Below are 19048 nucleotides of genomic sequence, written 5' to 3' on the forward strand. Positions count from 1 at the left end.
TCTCTGTCCATCACAGTGCTGGGACCAGAGGTAAGAGGCCATGCTTGGCTCTTCATGTGAGTGCAGAGGATCTGAACGCAGGTCTTCAGACTTGCAAAGTCATTGCTTTTCCCCACTGAGCCATCTCCACAGCCCACAAGGTTGTCTTGGTAAGGGAGCTTAAAGCTAGTGAGTACAGTACCCCTCTTGAGGTAAGGCCCCAACTAAGTCAAAGTTCTCTTCTTTCACAATCACCATGTCTGAGACTCACTCACCAGAGCAGGAGCCTGCTCTTATGCCTCATTGATCCAATGATCTCAATACTCTTCCTGACATATGGTAGAGGTAGGTTCGATACCAGCATAGATACATGCTTTTCGAAATGTTTTTTAAAATTCAAGTTTAATTTTGCAATGGAAACCATGCATGTACACAAGTGATCTATTTTGAAATGTTTTCAAAATGTGGGCCCACTGAAGAGTTTCTCAATGGGATCCTTATTTGTAGACCACCCTTGGGAGCCCATTACCATTGCCAGATTTGGAGAAACATGTGCCCAGTAAATGACAATGGACATTAAGTCATCATTTGGTGATTGAAAAGGCGGGAATGACATCTCTCCGCCTGAGTTAATTCTTATTCTGCTGGGAGCAGCCCTTTATATTCCTCCCAAGATTCCTCCCAAAGATACTTTTTCCTGTTGTGCAGTCTCAGGGGGACCCAGAAATAGCTACTATTTATTTTTCAATTATTTTACATTTTAGGTTATTTGTGCATCCTTAAAACTATGACCATCTGTTTCTTATCCGTAACAGGAACTAAACTATAGCAACCAAGGAAATGCTTCATCCTAAAAAGGTAACTCTTCTACCCAGCCACAAAAACGCACTGGCATCCTGAGACCAGCTTTCAGCTGCCATTCAGATACAATTTCCAAGATTTGTCTGAAACTGAGCAGCCCAAAGATGACTTTGCTCCTTGTTTGTCAAATGCAGATGGTATTCCCATGGTTGGAAGCCAAGTGCAACCTCCTGCAGTATTTTACATTTTTATTACTTAGAGTATGAATAAATAACCAACCAACCAACCAACAACAATACAAACTGAATAGGACAATGTAACACTGTGTGGTTGGTGGGGGGTGGGGGTGGGGAGAAGCAAGAGACTGAAGCCTTAGGCAGGAAGAAGCTTAGCAGAGAGAGTTGGCCACATGGATTTAACCCCCAGATCTACTGCTTACTAGTTGGCTAATTTCTTAAACTCTGCTTAGTTCAGTTTCTTCAACTCCAAAGCAAGGATAACAATCTTAAATTATGTGACGGATTCAATAACATGATACGTGAATGTTGTATGTAGCCTCAGTTAACACAGAATATATTGTAGTGGCCGTCGGCACTGGCTAGGTTTATGACAACTTGACCCAAGCTAGAATTCTCTGAAGGAGGAAACATTAAGGAAAATATCTTCATAAGATCCAGCTGTGAGGCATTTTCTTAATTAGTGACTGATTGATGGGGCAGGGCCTGGCCCATTATGAGTGGTGCCATTCCTGGGCAGGTGGTCCTGGGCTCTATATAAAAAAAAAGCAAGCTGGGCAAGTCATAAGGATCAGGCCAGTAAGCAGCACCCATCCAGGGTCTCCTCATCAGCTCTTCCTCCAGGATCCTGCACTCTTGAGTTCCTGTCCTGACTTTCTTCAATGATGAATAATGCTGCAAAAGTATAAGAGAAGTAAACCCTTTCCTCTGAGTGTCTGAGTAGTCTTTGGCCGTCTTTGGTCATGGTGTTTCATCACAGCAACAGTCACCCTAACTAGGGCACCGTCATTATCATTATAATGTAAGTTAGAGGAGGGCAGGACTGTTTGTGTGGTCACTCCCTGCTGTGTCCTTAGCACCCAGAGCAGTTCCAGGCAACAGTAGACCTCAGGGAATATTTACTAACTCTAAGGCCAAAGGAAGAACCAGACTAGTGGCCACCCACCTAAGTTGTGGCTAAGGCAGCAGCTATACCCCAACTCTTTTGCCCTCAGCCCCTCCACCACTCAAAGCAGAAATAGCAAATCACAATCTAAAGTACTTGGCTTTGCACTCACTGAACAGGGAGTGTGGAGTTGAAGGTAATGAAAATGAATTAGTTCCCAAGGACGTGTGACAGCCACTCCTGGCTTTTCCCTTGAAGATTATCTTTAGCAACTTGTGTTTTTAGTAGTAATTTGCTGGCTTAGGGAATTGAAATGGTCATTTTGGTTGACATAGGAGGTAGAAGTTAATTTTCCTTTTTTTTTTTTTTTTTTGCAAAAAACGTAAAAGTCATTAAGAGTTTCCATTCCTTGATATGGTTTCCCTATGCAGAAATATATAGAAAATGGGTCCCCAGTAGAGATTTAAAATGATATTTTAAAATTGTCATATAACCCAGGACTGGGGCAGTTCATCAGTCATTGGTAATTAAAACAGTTGCTGTGCAAGTAGAGTGGCCTGAACTGGAACCCCAGGGCCCATGTAAAAGTCAAATGCTATGTTTCATGTTTATAGCCCACCATTGGAGAGGTAGAGGCAGGAGAATCCCTGCAGCTTGCTGGCCAGACACTCTAGCTGCACTCCTGAGATCCAGGCCCAGTAAGAGACACTGTATCAAAAAAAAAATCAAGTATAGCACAATGAAGGAAACACTGGATGTTCACTTTTGTCCTTTGCAAGCAACTATTCATGTGTACCTGCCTGTACATGTATGTGCATGCATGTTTATACACACACACACACACACACACACACACACACACACACAGACACAGACACACACAGGCTACTTCACATGCCCAAAGTGTAGCTTATATGACACTTAGACCAGCTGCAGGATAAACTCACTTTCAGGTCCAATGTTGTGTTCAATATTTAGGGGAACTTGCTTTAGAAAACTTGTTCTTGCAGGAGTCCATGGCAAGTGCTTCTCCCTCAGCCAAAAAGAGATAAACTAGGTTACCTATGCATTTCTGAGTCCTCAGATGTGGCTCCTAGCCTGACTGCTTTTTGAGAAAAACAAATAAACAAGCAAGCAAAAATTACTGTCTCATGAGGGATACTTCCTCACTAATTTAATTCCAGATAGGTGTTAGAGAATGCTGCATAAAATGTTCCATGTACAAATATTATTATTAATATCCTTAATTAACGCAACAACAGTTGCAGCACACAGATTCAGCCAAATTAGGAAAATTACATATTAGGTAACTGTGTTGCTAAGCAATATTACATACTCATTTTACTTAATTGCTGTAATTAGCATCTCCCAACAGATGCCACGATGCAAACCAAGGAGAGAGAGGAAGGGGGACAGAGGAAGGGAAGAGGTTAGAGGGAGGAGGGTGGAGGGAAAATAGAGGAAGGAGCAGGAAAAGAGGAGGAGGGAAGGAAAGAAAGGAAGAAAGATCTACTTGGATCTTCTAAAGTTCCTGTTGACCCCAATACTTTCACTCGTTGTCCACCCCAATGGGGCCCAGCAGTCCACAGACATCTCAGAGACATACATATTAACAAGTGTCGAACAGTTGGGTGTTGAGTGGTGGTCTAGGATCTTCACAACCCCAAAGCCAGGAATAGCTGATACGTTGCTAGGTTTTTACTTTCTAAAAGTCTTTCTTCTCAACATTGTGTGGAAAGTCACCCAGGACCCATCTTCTGGTAAGTTTGCAGTACTGAGTGATCCTGATTGATTAGCCGTGGAAACGAGTGTAACAGAGGGGAATGAACACGGTGACAGTTTGGCACTCACTCTGGACTATTTCCTGGTATTAACCAAGTGGAGATGGCTGAGTGCCGTCCATTTGTCTCTCATTTGCCCATGGCCTCTCACAGCCAGCTTTCAGAGGCTTTACAGACAGTGAGATGACCATGCGCCACACATGGAAGCTCTCACCAGTGGACCTGTTTCTACAATACCTTCCTGGACATGGTACTTTGGGGTTCACTTAAATAAAAAGTCTATGCGCAACCAACTAGATGCCCAGGAACCCATATTCACAGTATAGAATTTGAACCGTGTTTTATAAGCCCACAGGAATCGTACTTTTTCTATTATACTAGAAAAGGGAAGCAAACTCCAGAAGATCAGGTATAGACAGAGAAGGAAATAAAAAGGAAAAAGTAAAGTGACTTCAGGTCGTCCGCAGGTTTCTTTTATTTATTTTATAGCTAAACAAGACTTGTAACTTGATGGAGAGTCTCACTTATAGTCATTCAAACAAAGCCTCTGGAAACTGTCCTCTGAAGCTAATTGTCCTTTTGATACCTAGCACTGTTAGACCCACATATTTCATGTCATCCTATGCAGTGGCTAGTTGTCTCTAGATATTCTTCCATCCTGTCTCTGTTTTAATGAGTTCAACATGTGCCGCGGCATGCCCAGAATACACTTTCTAAAGAAATCGTTGAGAACATCTCCATGTAAGGCAATGCTAATCAAAATCAGCTCTGTTCTCCTAGGGTAAACGAACCATGTAAGATCACCTAAGCAAACAGCTCTTATAGTGCCTGGTTTTCTCTTTCACATTTTCTCTATTAAATAAACTTGCTACTGTCATCTCTTTCTACACTGTTGGTTTCTCAACATGCGTGGCCTCAGAAGAAGTCACCTATTGGCCACTGTACCTGAGGTATTGTGGCGTGTCACCTTCAGAGCTGGCATTGTGATACAAGCGATCTTCCCACAAATTCTGCCCTCTACATACCAGTCAGTGACTCCTCTTAGCCTTGGTCTTTGCATTTCTGATACTAAGACACCAGATATCTTTGATGCAACACTGTTTTCTTTAGAATGATGTGGGTCAACCTACTTTTCAACCATTTGCACTTTCCTCTGAGATATATTTTCAGATCCCAACCGTCAGATCCTCAGTGTTACTGAGCACTCACTCGGCATATCTCATTCCTTTTCCCCCCTTTCTCTTTTTTTTTCCTGTTTTCTGTGACAGGATTTCTCCATGCAGCTAGGAATGTCCTAGAACTTACTCTATAGACCAGGCTGGCCTCTAAGTCAGAAATCTGCCTGCCTCTGCCTCCTAGTGCTGGAATTAAAGTCAAGTACCACTACTTATGGTCTAGCCTGTCTTATTCTTATGTGTTACATTTACAAAAGATGCTTCTGTCCCATGACACAGATGAAGGAAGTTGAAGGTTGAGGTGTGATGATAATTTCCCCAGGTTCATATCATAAGTGAGCCTCCAAATTTTCAACTCCTGGTTTGTCTAATGCCAAAGATGACTAGCACTTTCAAAACCCGGATCATGAGTTGGAAGCTAACCTGGGCTAAATAGAAAATTCCCTTACTACCCCAGTAGTAGGCCGGAAAGCATGGGCCAGCAACCAAAGAGAGAGTGCTAGGCTGAGTTGGGATGGCAGGGAGGAGGAGGTGCACCTCACATGATGATTTGTCTGAGTACAACCTATGTACTGAATCCGTGAAAGCTTTCATGCCTTTCTTAGGGCAAGCTGGGGGAATAGTCCTAAATTCCTAAAGAGCAAGAGTGGCTTCTGGGCTGAGTATAAACACCATAGTCTGTTGCTAATTTAACATTTAACGAATGCAATTGGTCATCTTCTCCAGGGGCAAGAGAGTCTACAATTTGGAAGGTTGGCCCAAGGTGTTGACTACTTTTAGCGGCTAGAAACCAGGTTCATTCCTAAGGCACTAGCACACTTGGTATCCAAAGTTCCATGTTCCTGGTTGCCAAGTCGCATGAAAATAGAGAAGTGCTCATTGATCATTTCCTCTCCTGCCTTCCCTCCACCGTCTGTCAGGCCTGCAAATCAGTGTGAGATGCATGTTGCAGCCTTGTTCTCTTTGCAAGCATCGTGTTTCAGAATGGTCATCAACCACTGGGACTGGGCGAGCCAAATTTCTTCATTAAAACTTCTCAAGAAGTTTAGAAAAATTGTGACCTTGATCCTCACTCTCTGTAGACCCGCATGACTTAGCAATTAGGACAATACACTACTATCAACAACAATAATAATATCCCCAACACTCTGTGGGTAAGTGGACCTTTTGAAAAACATTCAGCAATCTCAAACAAACTTTAGCTAAGCGAAATATGTTTTCCCAGGGACTCATAAAAAAGTAGAGGGGAGAAAATAGCTAAAGTTACAGCATGTTTACAGATGTCCTGAGTGTGCTCTTGTAAATTGGAAATGCCTTGTAAACTGGAATTCCCAGAGCCCAGAGAGGCCACAGAAGCTTGCCTGCAGGAGAGATGCTTGCAAATTTTTGGAGTGGCAATGGACATCAAGAATATGCTATGGACAATTCTGGTACCACTACTATGAAGAGCAATCCCATTTTATAAAATCAACAATAGCAAAAAGAAACCTAGCAGAATAAATCAGCTCTGAAGTGGGTGAAGAAGGAACTCGATTTAGAGAGAACCCTTTCACATTGGCTGTGCTGCAGCTGATGTCATCCCTCTGGGTGCAAAGAAACACAGCACATGTAACCATCCAAGCAAAGCTCACCAGCACTGCTAAGGGGGAAGGAGGATCCTGAGGGTGGCTTGAGCCAGACATTATGTTAAATAAGGCTGTTCAGGTCTTTGCTCTGAGCACAGTGGTGAATGAATGCGTGTGCACCATCCTTACCTCATATGCTAACGTCCTCACCACCCTAATTTGATCACTTTTTGAATTAGGTCCTCGTTGGAACTGAATCAGGTAACTGTGGTCATAAAGAATGGGGACCCCACTCCCGCATAATTAGTGTCCTCCTATGGAGAGACACTGAGGAACTGTACTTTCTCCAGACATGTACAAACAGGATGGTCATGTGAGGACCTTGAAGGAAGGTATCTGTTCTAAACCATCAAGAGGAACGTCACTGGAAATGATGCTCCTGGAACCCTCTCCCTGGACTTCCAGCCTCCAGAGTCTTAGGAGAATGAGTTTATAGTTTATTTCCCCCAGACTAACTGCAGCTTGACTGCTCTGTATCCCAGACCCTAAACACGATGAGCACCGACATGATGCTGCAGTAGAAAATCCCAAATTAAGATCATGAAATTGTTTCATGAACAAAGTATGGAGTTTTTCCATTTAGGCCATGTGGATAAGATTCACATATAATGAAAATAAATCTTCTGTTAGGGTTCCTTCTCCCAAATATCTCATTACCTCTACCTCAGCATGACAATTCTAAGAAAAACCCAAAGTGTATTTCATAATACAAACCCTCAACATGTATCTTGTTTTCACCCAGCATGTATCTTGTTGTTTCAATCATTATATTGCAGCTTTCACACTGTGGTTGACATTATTTACCCATGTTTTTTTCTTTTTTCTTCACACAGGGAAGTGAGGTCAGAAAGAAGTCACCTCCTCATGGTAATGTAGACTTTAAATGAAGCTCTACTATGAGTCTGAACTCAGGCCTGCCAACCTATTTACCTCTATCTCCCAGCAAATATAATTGGTTTATGAAAGTATTTTTAAAGAAAAATTTCATTAATCATTTATTTCCAGTTAACATGCAAAGTACTGGCTCCCTTTAAGCCATGACATGCATATCCCTTGCAAACTGCTCATAATTCCTCTCCCTGTTCCTCTACTTCATTCTTTTCCCCTTTCTGACTGTCCCCCTCTCCACCTCCACTTTCTTTCCCTGCATATGAGGGAGCTAAGGAAACGTTTTTGAGATGCTTTGTTTGCTTGGTTTTTACTTTTTACTGCTTTGATAATTAGCTTTCAAAAGATGCCTTGGATTGTGCTATTATGCCCAACTGCAAAACTGTTTGGTCCCACATTTGCATTTTTTTTTAAAAAAGGTAGCAATGTATTTGTGAAAACCATGTAGAGAAAGGGTTATAATATTTGAGCACTTACCACATGTGAATCTTACTCTAAGAAGTTTACATTGATGTAATAATTATTATCACAACCAAATCAGATAGGCATAGACAGTGCCTCCCTAATTATGGATGAGCAAGATGAGGCAAAAAGACAGGAAACTGGCCTAAGATTACAAAGCTGACATTTAGAGCTAAGTTGTAAGTTTGTAGAATCTGTGACCTTGGAGGAATATTTCTATGATGAGATGATACACATCAATTCATAGAGAGCCAAAGAAGACTGTAAACACCAAGAGAAACCTTCCTGATACCATCCACAAGTATGGTGCTTACGTCACCGTGGGACCCAAGGCACAGCTTTCTTTCATTATCAGATGAGATTTAGTGGCAGAAAGTACAGGAGTAAGTTGTCATGAGATGCCTGAGTAAGGATATACTGTGACCAGTGACCTCATGCTCTTCTCACCATGTTCTACCCTCATGAGAGATCGTATGACCTCAAACCATGAGTCAAAAGAAACCATTTTTATCTGCTCATGTTTACTTGGTTACAATAAGAAAGAATTATCTGATGCAGGAGGTAACAAAAGATGTACTTGGTGAATAAAAGGTTAGGGAAGCAGTCTATATTTCTATGCTAGGAGAGCCTCTACAAGAAGGGACCCCATTTTCTCTAGTTCCCAACCTCCCCCCCCCAAGAACTTCCAGAAATAATTCTGCCAAGAAACTGAGAACATGGTCAGCTTAGCCTCCCATCTTAGAGCCAGCTTTGTGTGGAACCAGTAACAGCTCCAGTTACACCTGGAGGGAACTCTGCCTTCCATGGCTCATTTGGAAGCTCTGCATAGATTGCCATGGAGGCACCATCTCTTGACTCAATAGGGTGGGAAAGGCTTAGTTTTCATTGTCTAGGCTATGAAAGTCTTCACATAGAGTTTCCAGAGAGAAGCTTAACAGGATATCCAAGGTAAAAGTCTATTTAAAACCTATTTCTCTAAAGCACATTGTCCCATGGGATTTTTAGCAATGACATCCCACTGAGTACATTTATAAAAATGAGGGCTCTGGGAGAAAGGAGGGTTGGTTAGCCTGGAGATAGGCACTGTTCTAGAAGGAGAGAGACTACAATGAAGATACTTTGCTCTTACATTTCTAGACTACCACTCAGGGGTACATAGTAAATTGCCTGTTAGCTGGAGGGGATGAGGTGAGAATGAATAGCTGAACACCTGAATATTCTGAACTTTCTAACTTCTCAATGGAGTTCAGAGTAATATCCATGGCCCTGACTTTATACTTGTATGTAGGTAGGTCTTGGACATATACAGAATGAATTTCATATTGTAGCCCAATGGTTAGCCCATGTTATTTGGGAGGATGACGGTGAATTGAGAAAGCAAATCCTGCCACCAGCTCTCCTTTAAGATTAGTGCTAAGCACCAATATTTTTATATTTTGCTATGTTTTAACCAGCTACATGTATGTACTTGAAGGGGATTTCCTTTTTCATCCTCACATCAGATAAAGGTTTATGGCCTTAGATTTCTTTATATGCTTTGCCCACAAACTATCCTTGACATGCCTGTTACCTCAAAGCCCACGTTCACATATTTTTGGCATGCTGCCCTGGAAGCTTCTCACACCCCATTGTCTGTTTGTGAGTCGACATGACATCTCTCCTTCTGGAGATTTTGCTTTTAAGGGTCAGCTGTCAGCTGTCAGCTTCTTTAGCAATGGCCCTGAGCCTGGAGTTACTGAACCTGCTTGTTCAGTCAGCATTAAGACCCCCCCCAAAGATAATAGCTACCCAGCATTTTTAGCTGTTGATGGAGGGCTAGCCTGCCAACTGAGTGGGGTAGAGATAAACTCTGAAGGAATCGTCTTCTGGTGCTCTTCAACTTATGATGGGATTGAATATTGATAAACCCAACACACCCTCAAAATATCAAGTTTACAACTCACTAAATATATTTACCCTATTTAACATCATAACTTCGCAACATAGGACACCATAGAATTTCTACTAAGGTAAAACATTTCTGCATTATCACAATTTCAAAAAGTCAGAGACTGATCTATAACAAGTCAGGCACTGACACTGTTCATGTGCTGTAGGAATCACTGGAAAAATAGAGCTTTTGCTAGTTGGGGGAATGTCCTGGACATGTACTGTGTATCATATCAGCCACTAGCTTTCAGGAGCCATCTAGGAGAGGCCAAGGCTAGCAGGTAACTTTCCTCGAGGTGGCACTGTTTTTGCATGGCTTATGATGGGTGAACTCTAAGAGACAAGGTCCCAACAGACTTCATTTTAGGACTGCTTCTTGTAACTAATATGCCTTTTCCTATCACTATTATGTAGTCTAATGATTTCTAGGTACTAGCCCACCCTATTGGGCAGATTTCCTGCAGATCAACATAAAGATAAATTTTCATGAATTAATGCTGTTTAGATGAATTAATTATTTTATAGAATTCCCATTTTGATTCAAATAATTTTAGGAAGAAAGTTCTAAGAGATGGTTTTAGTTGCCTTGCTAGAAAGATATAATGAAGTTAGAATCAAGAATAGAATGTGCCCATTCCTCATAAAAGAGTAAGTAAAGGCTGAATAATAAGGAATACAATGAGCTTTCATAATTACACTAAAAAGAGAAATAGGCTTGGGACAAATTTGTGATCAAGGAAAAAACCTTCATTCTAGGTCAGATCCAAGGATGAAGCCACAGGTGTGCACTATGATAATGTGAGGCCATGCAAAACTGTTGCTTTGAACTTATAATGATCTTATAAAATGAAACACTGCTTTGAACTTAATATTAGCATCTTTCTGTAACTCCCTTTTGTATAACATTTTATCTATGAGGTAATTCTTTTTTAATGAAGAGAACTTTTTGTCTAAAAGCTATAAAAAGCTAAAAGCAATAATAAAATTTGGTGTAGCCATTTCTGTTAAATCCAGAATGCATGTGTCTGCGTGTGTCTATGTGTGTGTTTGAATTCTCCCTTTCCTTTCTTTTTTTTTCTGGTTCACAAGTTAATAAGCTCTAAGCTTCTTGCCTGGCAAGCCTGGGCAAGAAAGAAAGGAACTCTAACAATTAGTCTTTTACTTAATTCCCTGCTGCTGCCAGCAGGAATTAATTACCAAATGTATATCTGTCTGTTTTTCTATACATATGTACACTTAAGAGTTAAGAGTTTAGAGTTTGTCATTGGGTATTCTTGCCAGTCCCAGATAATTAAGTTTTGTTATGTCAGTAGTATTGGCCTTATAAACCAGCTGTCACTGTCACTGTAGCTGTCACTGGGCTTATATGCTGCCAGCATGAACCCAATTGCCAGTGCCATACTGCATTTTGCTACCTGCCTTGCTTAACACTCTGATGTCAAATCTGGCTTTTGACAACTAGTCACACATTGCTATTGAGTGCTTGAATGTATTCAATAAGACAGAAATTACACTTTTAGTTATATTTACACTCAATGTGCTAACGTAAGAGTACATGGCTAGTAGGTACTATGTTAGAGAATGAAGAGTTCTCTGTAGGCTCAGGTGGAGGCTCCAAAACTATTTCCCATTCATCTTGATGGTTCCTGGCTCATCTCATCCCTCTTTCCTTGTCCTCTTAGAGATGTCTGTTTAATATTTCCTTTCCTTTTAGTCATTGTTCTCTCTTCCACTTGTGGGGAGCAGGCCTGAAAGTAGGTCTTCCAAGTTCACCAAGTCACATTGTTGCTGTGATTGGTCACATTATGGAAGAGTTGAAAGCAACCTCATACAAACAACTATGTCTTCCAAAAACTCAACACTTTGTGCCTTCATAGAAATATGGCTTTATTTTTATCTATTTGTTTCTATTTTCTTCATCGGGGAATTGGAACCATGTCTAAATTAAGCAGATATGTCTTGGCCTTTATGATTTTTTTATACCAATGGTAAGAATATATACTCTGATCATGTTTGTGATTGTTACTACCTCCCAAAACCCTCAGTGGTCTCCAGGGCTCAGACTAAGGATAGCATGTAAGCATAGAGAACAGGCTAACCTGAGTTGACCTCTACTGGCTCTAGGATATAGTTACCTTCTGACTGAGAGCTAGTTTCCTCATCTTTCTGAGCCCTGGGATCTGAATCTGGGGGAGGGACTGTACCACAGCCTTGTGGAACAGATGTAAGAGCTCTGGGAAAGACTTATGACAAGTGTTGATCACCTGACCAGGACAACTACTGATTCTCATCTCCTTGATCTGCAAGGTCTTGTCTGGGGCTCTGACCTGACCACACAAGGGGCTCTGTGGGCAGGCGCATTTCTCTTCTTCCTGGGAAGCCTTGCTCCTTACTCTGGTTCCCACCACCATTTTCTAGAGTGTTCTCACTCCAGCTTCAGTTCAAATATTCTTCAGCCCCTCCTCCAGGCAGTAGCCAGCATTTTGTTCTTGTTGTATTTGGTATAAATAGTTCCTTAGCTGTTGGTGCTCATCAATATATTTGTTCTGGGTGTTTGAACTTTATTTTACCTCTGTAACTTTTGCCCTAATTGTAACTTCTGGCTTGTAGCACATGGATGGTGAATGTTGAGGAATGAATGAATGAAAGAAACCGCAGTCTCCATTGGTCATCATTCCCAGAAGCTGGGAAGAGGAACCTGAGAATGAGCTGGAATTAGTTTTATCTCCATGGTTCCCCAGAGTTACCTGGAAACTATTCTATTTCTACTTTCCTTCCTGACAATTGCTATGGGAGGTGACAGCTCAGTCTCTTCTCTGAGCAATTGGAGTCCTGTCTATGCACTAATCTTTCTTTGTTTTTTGTTGCTGGAATTCCTTGTTATGTGAACATGAATGCTGTGAATATAAATCACATAGTGGAGGTGACCCACCTGGGTTAGCTTGGCACATCCCCACCTTTGGGTAAGCATGTTAAGATAGTTACTCTGGCCTTTAATAATGTTCTACTGTACCTTAAGACTTAAATTTTGCTACAGATTTTGAAGCATGGAAGATCAACTCCATTTTTTAATATTTATATATTGATGTAGAGATGGCTTCTCTTCTTTGAAAATCTCCCTGAAATTTACTGGGGGACTCAAAATTTCTATTTCAAGTCAGCTTTGCTGGTGTCTACCATGAACTACAGCAGGAAGTCAGAAGAACTCTGTTAAGTGTTATCATTGCTGTCTATTGTTACAGCCCATTCAACTGCCTCTGGTTCTCTTTCCTGTGACAAAGCTTTGATTGCAATTGTTAGGACTAGGGACTTGTGTGTCTATGTCAATACAGACGCCTAAAGCGTAGGTGTACTCTGATGAGTCTGCTGGACTAAACCCCAAAAGAAGCCTTCCCCACATTGTCCAACAGACCACCCAACAGAAAAGCGAGGGCTCTTATTGACAGAGACTATGTCAGCAAGGTGAAAATTCTGTTTACATGCCCAACTTCTAAGAAAAATGACAGTGGCATAGAAAAAAATTAGATTAGGACAGACCACTGTTATAAGCACACACAGAAAGGACCGGGAGCTGAGGCCAGGCCTGGTAATTTTCAGCTACTTCGAGGCAATGTTCAAATTTAATTCACTGTTTTCTAAGAACACAGAACTTTAAGAAAGAGAAAACAATGATGCACTCTGACTGTATTTTATGACATGGCTGATAGCAATAATGCTGCACTGAACATGGAGGATAGCTATCTCTTAGAGATACCAGGCTTAATTCCTTTCAATACATCTCCAGAAGTGAGATTGCTAAGGCAGATAGTAGTTTTATTTTAACTGTTAGAGGACTTTCTACACTGTTTTTCCTAGTGTCTACCTCACTTTATAATCCAAACAATGGTGGACAAGGGCCCCTTAAATATTTTTTTAATATTTTAAAAAAATATTTAAAAAATATTTTTTGAGGTCTGGGGGCAGCAGAAGTCACCCAGTGCCCCACCATGGCTTCCTGAGGCATAGCTACAGCCACCTCTATAAGGAACAAGTGTGATGGAGAGGTAGGAGAGACAGAAAAAGGGCTTGGGTCACTTCTCCAGCTCTGTCCTTTGTAGCAGACACCTTGTCTTCTAGGCTCCAGCGGCCTGCATTACACTGTTGCTGTTGTTCTTGGTGGTCATCTCATGGTACTGACAACTCCAAAACACTGCTGTCTTCTGCTGCACCTGGATTGCAGTTTCACAAATAGCCTCTCATAGGCTCTTTTCATGGTGCCAAGCCTCAACTTCTCTGCATGACCCCTTAAGTCCTGGGCCTTCAACTGCCACTGAGGCTGCACCTTCACCAATGGCCTCTCCTTGCCTCTCCTTGCCAAGCACCAGCTGCTACCCTTTCATCTTTCTTTCTTTCTTTCTTTCTTTCTTTCTTTCTTTCTTTCTTTCTTTCTTTCTTTCTTTCTTTCTTTCTTTCGTTTTTCGAGACAGGGTTTCTCTGTATATCTCTGGCTGTCCTGGAACTCACTCTGTAGACCAGGCTGGCCTTGAACTCAGAAATCTGCCTGCCTCTGCCTCCTAAGTGCTGGGATTAAAGGCATGCGCCACCACTGCCTGGCCCCTTCATGTTTCAAAACTAGTACCACCTGGGTGACTCTTATAAATTACCAAGTATGGCTGCCAACGCGAGGTATAACCGTGGCTGCCTCTGGAACACATCTTCTCTGTACTCTCAGGAAACCCATCCCAGGAGATTTCACCTTACTGTTCCTGGTCTCTTTTAAATCACTGCTAATTTCTTAGCTCCAGATAACCAGCATCAATTGTCCCAGTAATGCAAAGGTTTTTGATTTAGTAGTTCTGGTATCTTGTCACAGATGATTCTTCAGCACCAGCTAACCAAGACCACAGAATCTTCACAATCAAAATAGTAATGGCCCTGATAAGAGTCTTTAATCTTCCCTTTGAAATTTCACAAGCCAGGCCTCTATCATTTGCACTGTTCTCAACATTATTTTCCAAGATCCTACAGAACATCCCACTGACCTCTTAACATCCAATGTCACTTCTAAGTGACATTGTTCTCAAAGTTCCAAAGTCTTTCCATAGTCTTTCATGAAACATGGTCAGATTGTCCCAGGGAACCCCACTCTGTTGGTACCAATTTGTCTTAGTCAGGATTTGTATGCCTGCACAAAACATCATGAGCAAGAAACAAGTTGTGGAGGAAAGAGTTTATTCTGCTTACACGTCCACATAGCTGTTCATCACAAAAGGAAGTCAGAACAGGAACTTATACAGGGCGTGAACCTGGAGGAAGAAGCTGATGCAGAGGCCATGGAAGAATGCTGCTTACTAGCTTGCTTCCCCTGCCTTGCTCAGCTTGCTTTATTATAGAATATAGGACTGCCAGCCCAGGGATGGTACCACCCACAATGGGCTGGGCCCTCCATCCTTGATCACTAATTGAGAAAATACCTTATAGCTGGAGCTCATGGATGCATTTCCTCAACTGAGACTTCTTTATCTGTGATAACTTGAGCTTGTGTCACTCAAAACCAGCTACTACAGTGTTCTTCTAGGAGTTCCTTGATATCAGATGTTATGTTAAAATACGTTTTTAATCTATTTTGAGTTGATTTTTTCTATGTAGTTTCAAATAATAAGCCAGTTTTATTTGTTGGCATGTGGATACTCTGTTTTCCCAGCGCCATTTACTGATGTGACTATGCTTTCCCCATGTCTCCTGTTCTTGGCACCCTTGTCAAAGACAAGTTAACTGTACATGGGTGGATCTAATTCTGAATGTCCCATTGTCTGTCATGACTATGCATATTATTGTATCAGTATCATTTGCTTTTGGTCTCTACTGGCTTAGTCATATACTTGAAATGAGTGAATGTGAAGTCTCCAAATTCTCGTCTATAAGGAAAATGTAATGTGGCATGGTGTGTGTGTGTGTGCATGCAATAAGAATAATTCTGCTTTAAAAATGGAAAGTTCAGCTAAGTAAAATAAGTCAGAGACAGAAGGACAAATGTTGTGTGGTTCAACTTAAATGAAGACTTTAAATTGCAAAATTCATAATAATAGAGACTTTCATGTTTGTCACCAGGAGCTGAGATGAGGAAGAGACTGGTAGGTGTTGGTCAAAGGATGCAATGTTTCCATCATGCAAAATAAAGAGGAACTTCCTGAGGGTGGTGAATAAGCAATATGGCATTGACTGTTGTAGATATGAACATCCCTTAGACCCAATTGCGTTTCACGTGTACAGTTTTTTTTTTTTGGGGGTGTGGCCGTCACAGCCCAGTGAGGTGATCTAAGAAAAGATGCAATTCACACAAGTAGCTAGCACATAGTGAACATTCGATGAAACAGACAGAACATTTGACAAAACAGAACGAGGTGTTCCCACTTCCACAGGAATATCACACAGACCAGGAGGAACTTATTTTAGGGAAACTCTCACAAAACAAACACGTCATTTACACAGGCTCTTTGCTGTGCTAGCAAGTAAAGGCCCATGAATGATGGTGGCACATGAATCTAGTTCATTTCCAAGAGGATAGGATGGAAACCCAGGAAATTTCCAGTCTGGGCCATCACATGACTGTTCTGGTTCCATGACAACAGATGAGTATTTTGTTGCTTGTCTCTATGTAGTCTTCTGTTTAACCACAGACAGTAACACAAATATGTGCACCTATAGCCTTAAGAGCACTCAGCCCCTGCCATACCATTAGACAGCACTAGAGTGTGTTGAAATAATCACAAGTGATTCAAACAACATCAAACTTGCAACACAGCACCCAAACCTGCAGCTAAGGCTACCTGGTGGCAAGAAGTGGGTAGGAATGCACTGGGCTGGACCACGCCTCTTTCCTCCGTGGCATGCTGTCGTAGATTAAAAGATCTTTCTCAGTCAGAACAACCAGGGCTGGTTTCCACTGTTTCTCACTCTCTCCGGGTACCTGAAATGGAAAGCAGAGAACTGTGAAACAGCTAGAGGGCAGGGTGAACAGAAAAGAGGCATCAGTATCCCTCCAGTCAGAGGGCCAAGCAAAACGAGTGGCCTTCAGTTCTGGCTTCAGTAGTTGAAAAGGAAAGAAAGAACTTCAGTGTGATTCTAGCCATTCCTGATCACCGAAAGTATCTGATGTCTCAAGGACATCAAGCAAATCAAGGGCCCTAGATTTGCTTTCTATGCAGCAGAGGAGAAACAGGGAAGCCCCTTCGAAGCTCACCTGTCAGTCACTATTTCACAGTGGGAGGCAAATGCTCAGGGGAGTCAGTGCTCTCATCTCCTGCTCTAGTAGAGCACATTTATTATGAAAAATTTGAACACATTTCCAAAGGCACTGAAAAATATCCTGTGGAGGCATGCGCCTCCTCATTTGGGTGTGCAGCATGCAGTCTTGGAAGTCTTGCGCTGGAATTTCACCAGGGATTCAGGTATCACTTTAAAATTTCTCTTCTGCATTGACAGTTCAGTCTTACTCAACAAAGAATACATACTTAACTCAAGGGCCAGGATGACCAAGCCGGAACAGGACAGAGAGCATCAATTGCATAAATGGTACCAGATGCGTTTTTTGCATCCCTTCCAATGCTGCGCCCTGCAGAGATCACCAGGAGCTATTTAAATGCTCTTCTGTCCATGCAAGGGCTCCTTGGAACATGGGGACCCCAATTAAGCTTCTTGGGGATGCAGAATCTCAGGCCCATGCAGATGTATGTTTATTGGATGTATCGGTGATGTGTATACTCCAGTGATGTGTATACTCTGGTGATGTGTATACTCCTGTGATGTGTATACTCCTGTGATGTGTATACTCCATGATGTGTATACTCTTGTGATGTGTATACTCCTGTGATGTGTATACTCCTGTGATGTGTATACTCCTGTGATGTGTATACTCCTGTGATGTGTATACTCCTTAAGGATTAAGAAAGTTCTACTGCAAGTTGGGTCAAAGATTCTCTTTGACAGAGTTAGCTCCTCAGTGCAAACAACTTTGCATAAGTCATCACTCAAGGTCTATTAAGAATAGAAGTAAATCTAACCACAAGCCAAATTCACATTCCAGCTCATTTCTCCTCCTTTGCATTTTAAAAGTATGCATGCATGTATGTATGTATGTATGTATGCATGTATGTATATGTATGTATTTATTTTACCCATGTGCTCTTTAGCATGGACAATTTGTAGGAGTTAGTTCTCTCCTTCTACCATGTGGGTTTTAGAAATCAAATTTATGTTGTCAGGCTTAAAGGCAAGCACCTTAACCTGCTAAACCACATTGTCTGCCCATTCCTTTCATTCTAATCATTTATCATTCATATATACATACTGTATGTATATACATATATATAATCGTTACTATATATATATATATATATATATATATATATATATATATAAAACCATTACTATATATTACAAAAGTTTTTTACTTATTGATTGAAATACATTTTTAATTCTATATACTGCTATTTTTTTTCCTCGAGACAGAATCTCTCCTAGGCTGGCTACTCTTGCCCCAGACTCTTATGGGCTGAGATGCCAGGCTTACACTATCATGCCTGGGTAGCATCCCCAACAAGCTTCAGTGTCGTGTTAAGTACCACAGGGAACTCTACACAGAGGGGAAGGCACATGAACGTGGACTCTTCTCCCACCAGCACCATGGCCAGTGCAGCAGTAACAAGTGTCCAAAGTAGAGAAAGCGAGTAGCTTGGTGCTCAGGTTGACTTTTCTAAGGTCTCCGTGTAACCTGAGGACAGTTCTGGTATTCATGAGTGGTCTTAACTCCTATGGCTTCCCTGCCCACGCTGACAAACACATGTATCCCCAAAGGTGAGCAATGTAAACCCTGTAGCTCAGAAGCCAGAGCACCAATCCTGCTCCACAGTTGGCTAGCTGTCAATCATCTGATTCCTTTGTATTCTCTGCCTCCAAGCAGAGAATGGTGTGAAGATACACGAGCTAACATCTGTAGAAGACTTAATGCAGTACAGAGCAGGTACCAGATGCTACCCAGGTGATGAGATGGGGCTGTGAGTGTGATGTGCTTAGCAGCTGGCAGCTGACAGACACAATGCAGCGCATCTGCTCATTTTTAAAAATAATGTTGAAAATGTGCCCTTTAGACTTGGAATGAATAAAATAAAGACAATGGTTTTCCTTGGGGGAAATTATAAGATGAATCAACGACACCTTTTCTACCAACAATGTAATGTTTTCCCTCTACTTTTCCCATGCTCCCTGCCCCGGAAGAACTCTTCTTTAACATTTAACACACCACTGC

At 41.6% G+C, this 19048-nt stretch overlaps 1 protein-coding gene across 1 annotated transcript in view; it reads right to left on the reverse strand.

The window, feature by feature from the left end:
• The window catches only part of Sntb1 (syntrophin beta 1), a 260581-nt gene that overhangs the window by 15030 nt on the left and 226503 nt on the right, over nucleotides 1–19048 (reverse strand). Inside the window, exon 4 of the mRNA XM_052160798.1 lies at nucleotides 16572–16711. Coding sequence (XP_052016758.1) covers nucleotides 16572–16711 — 140 coding nt within the window. The remainder of the gene's footprint in view (nucleotides 1–16571; nucleotides 16712–19048) is intronic.

The sequence above is a fragment of the Apodemus sylvaticus genome, chromosome 17 (genome assembly GCF_947179515.1).
Source record: "Apodemus sylvaticus chromosome 17, mApoSyl1.1, whole genome shotgun sequence".
NCBI classification, from domain to species: domain Eukaryota; kingdom Metazoa; phylum Chordata; class Mammalia; order Rodentia; family Muridae; genus Apodemus; species Apodemus sylvaticus.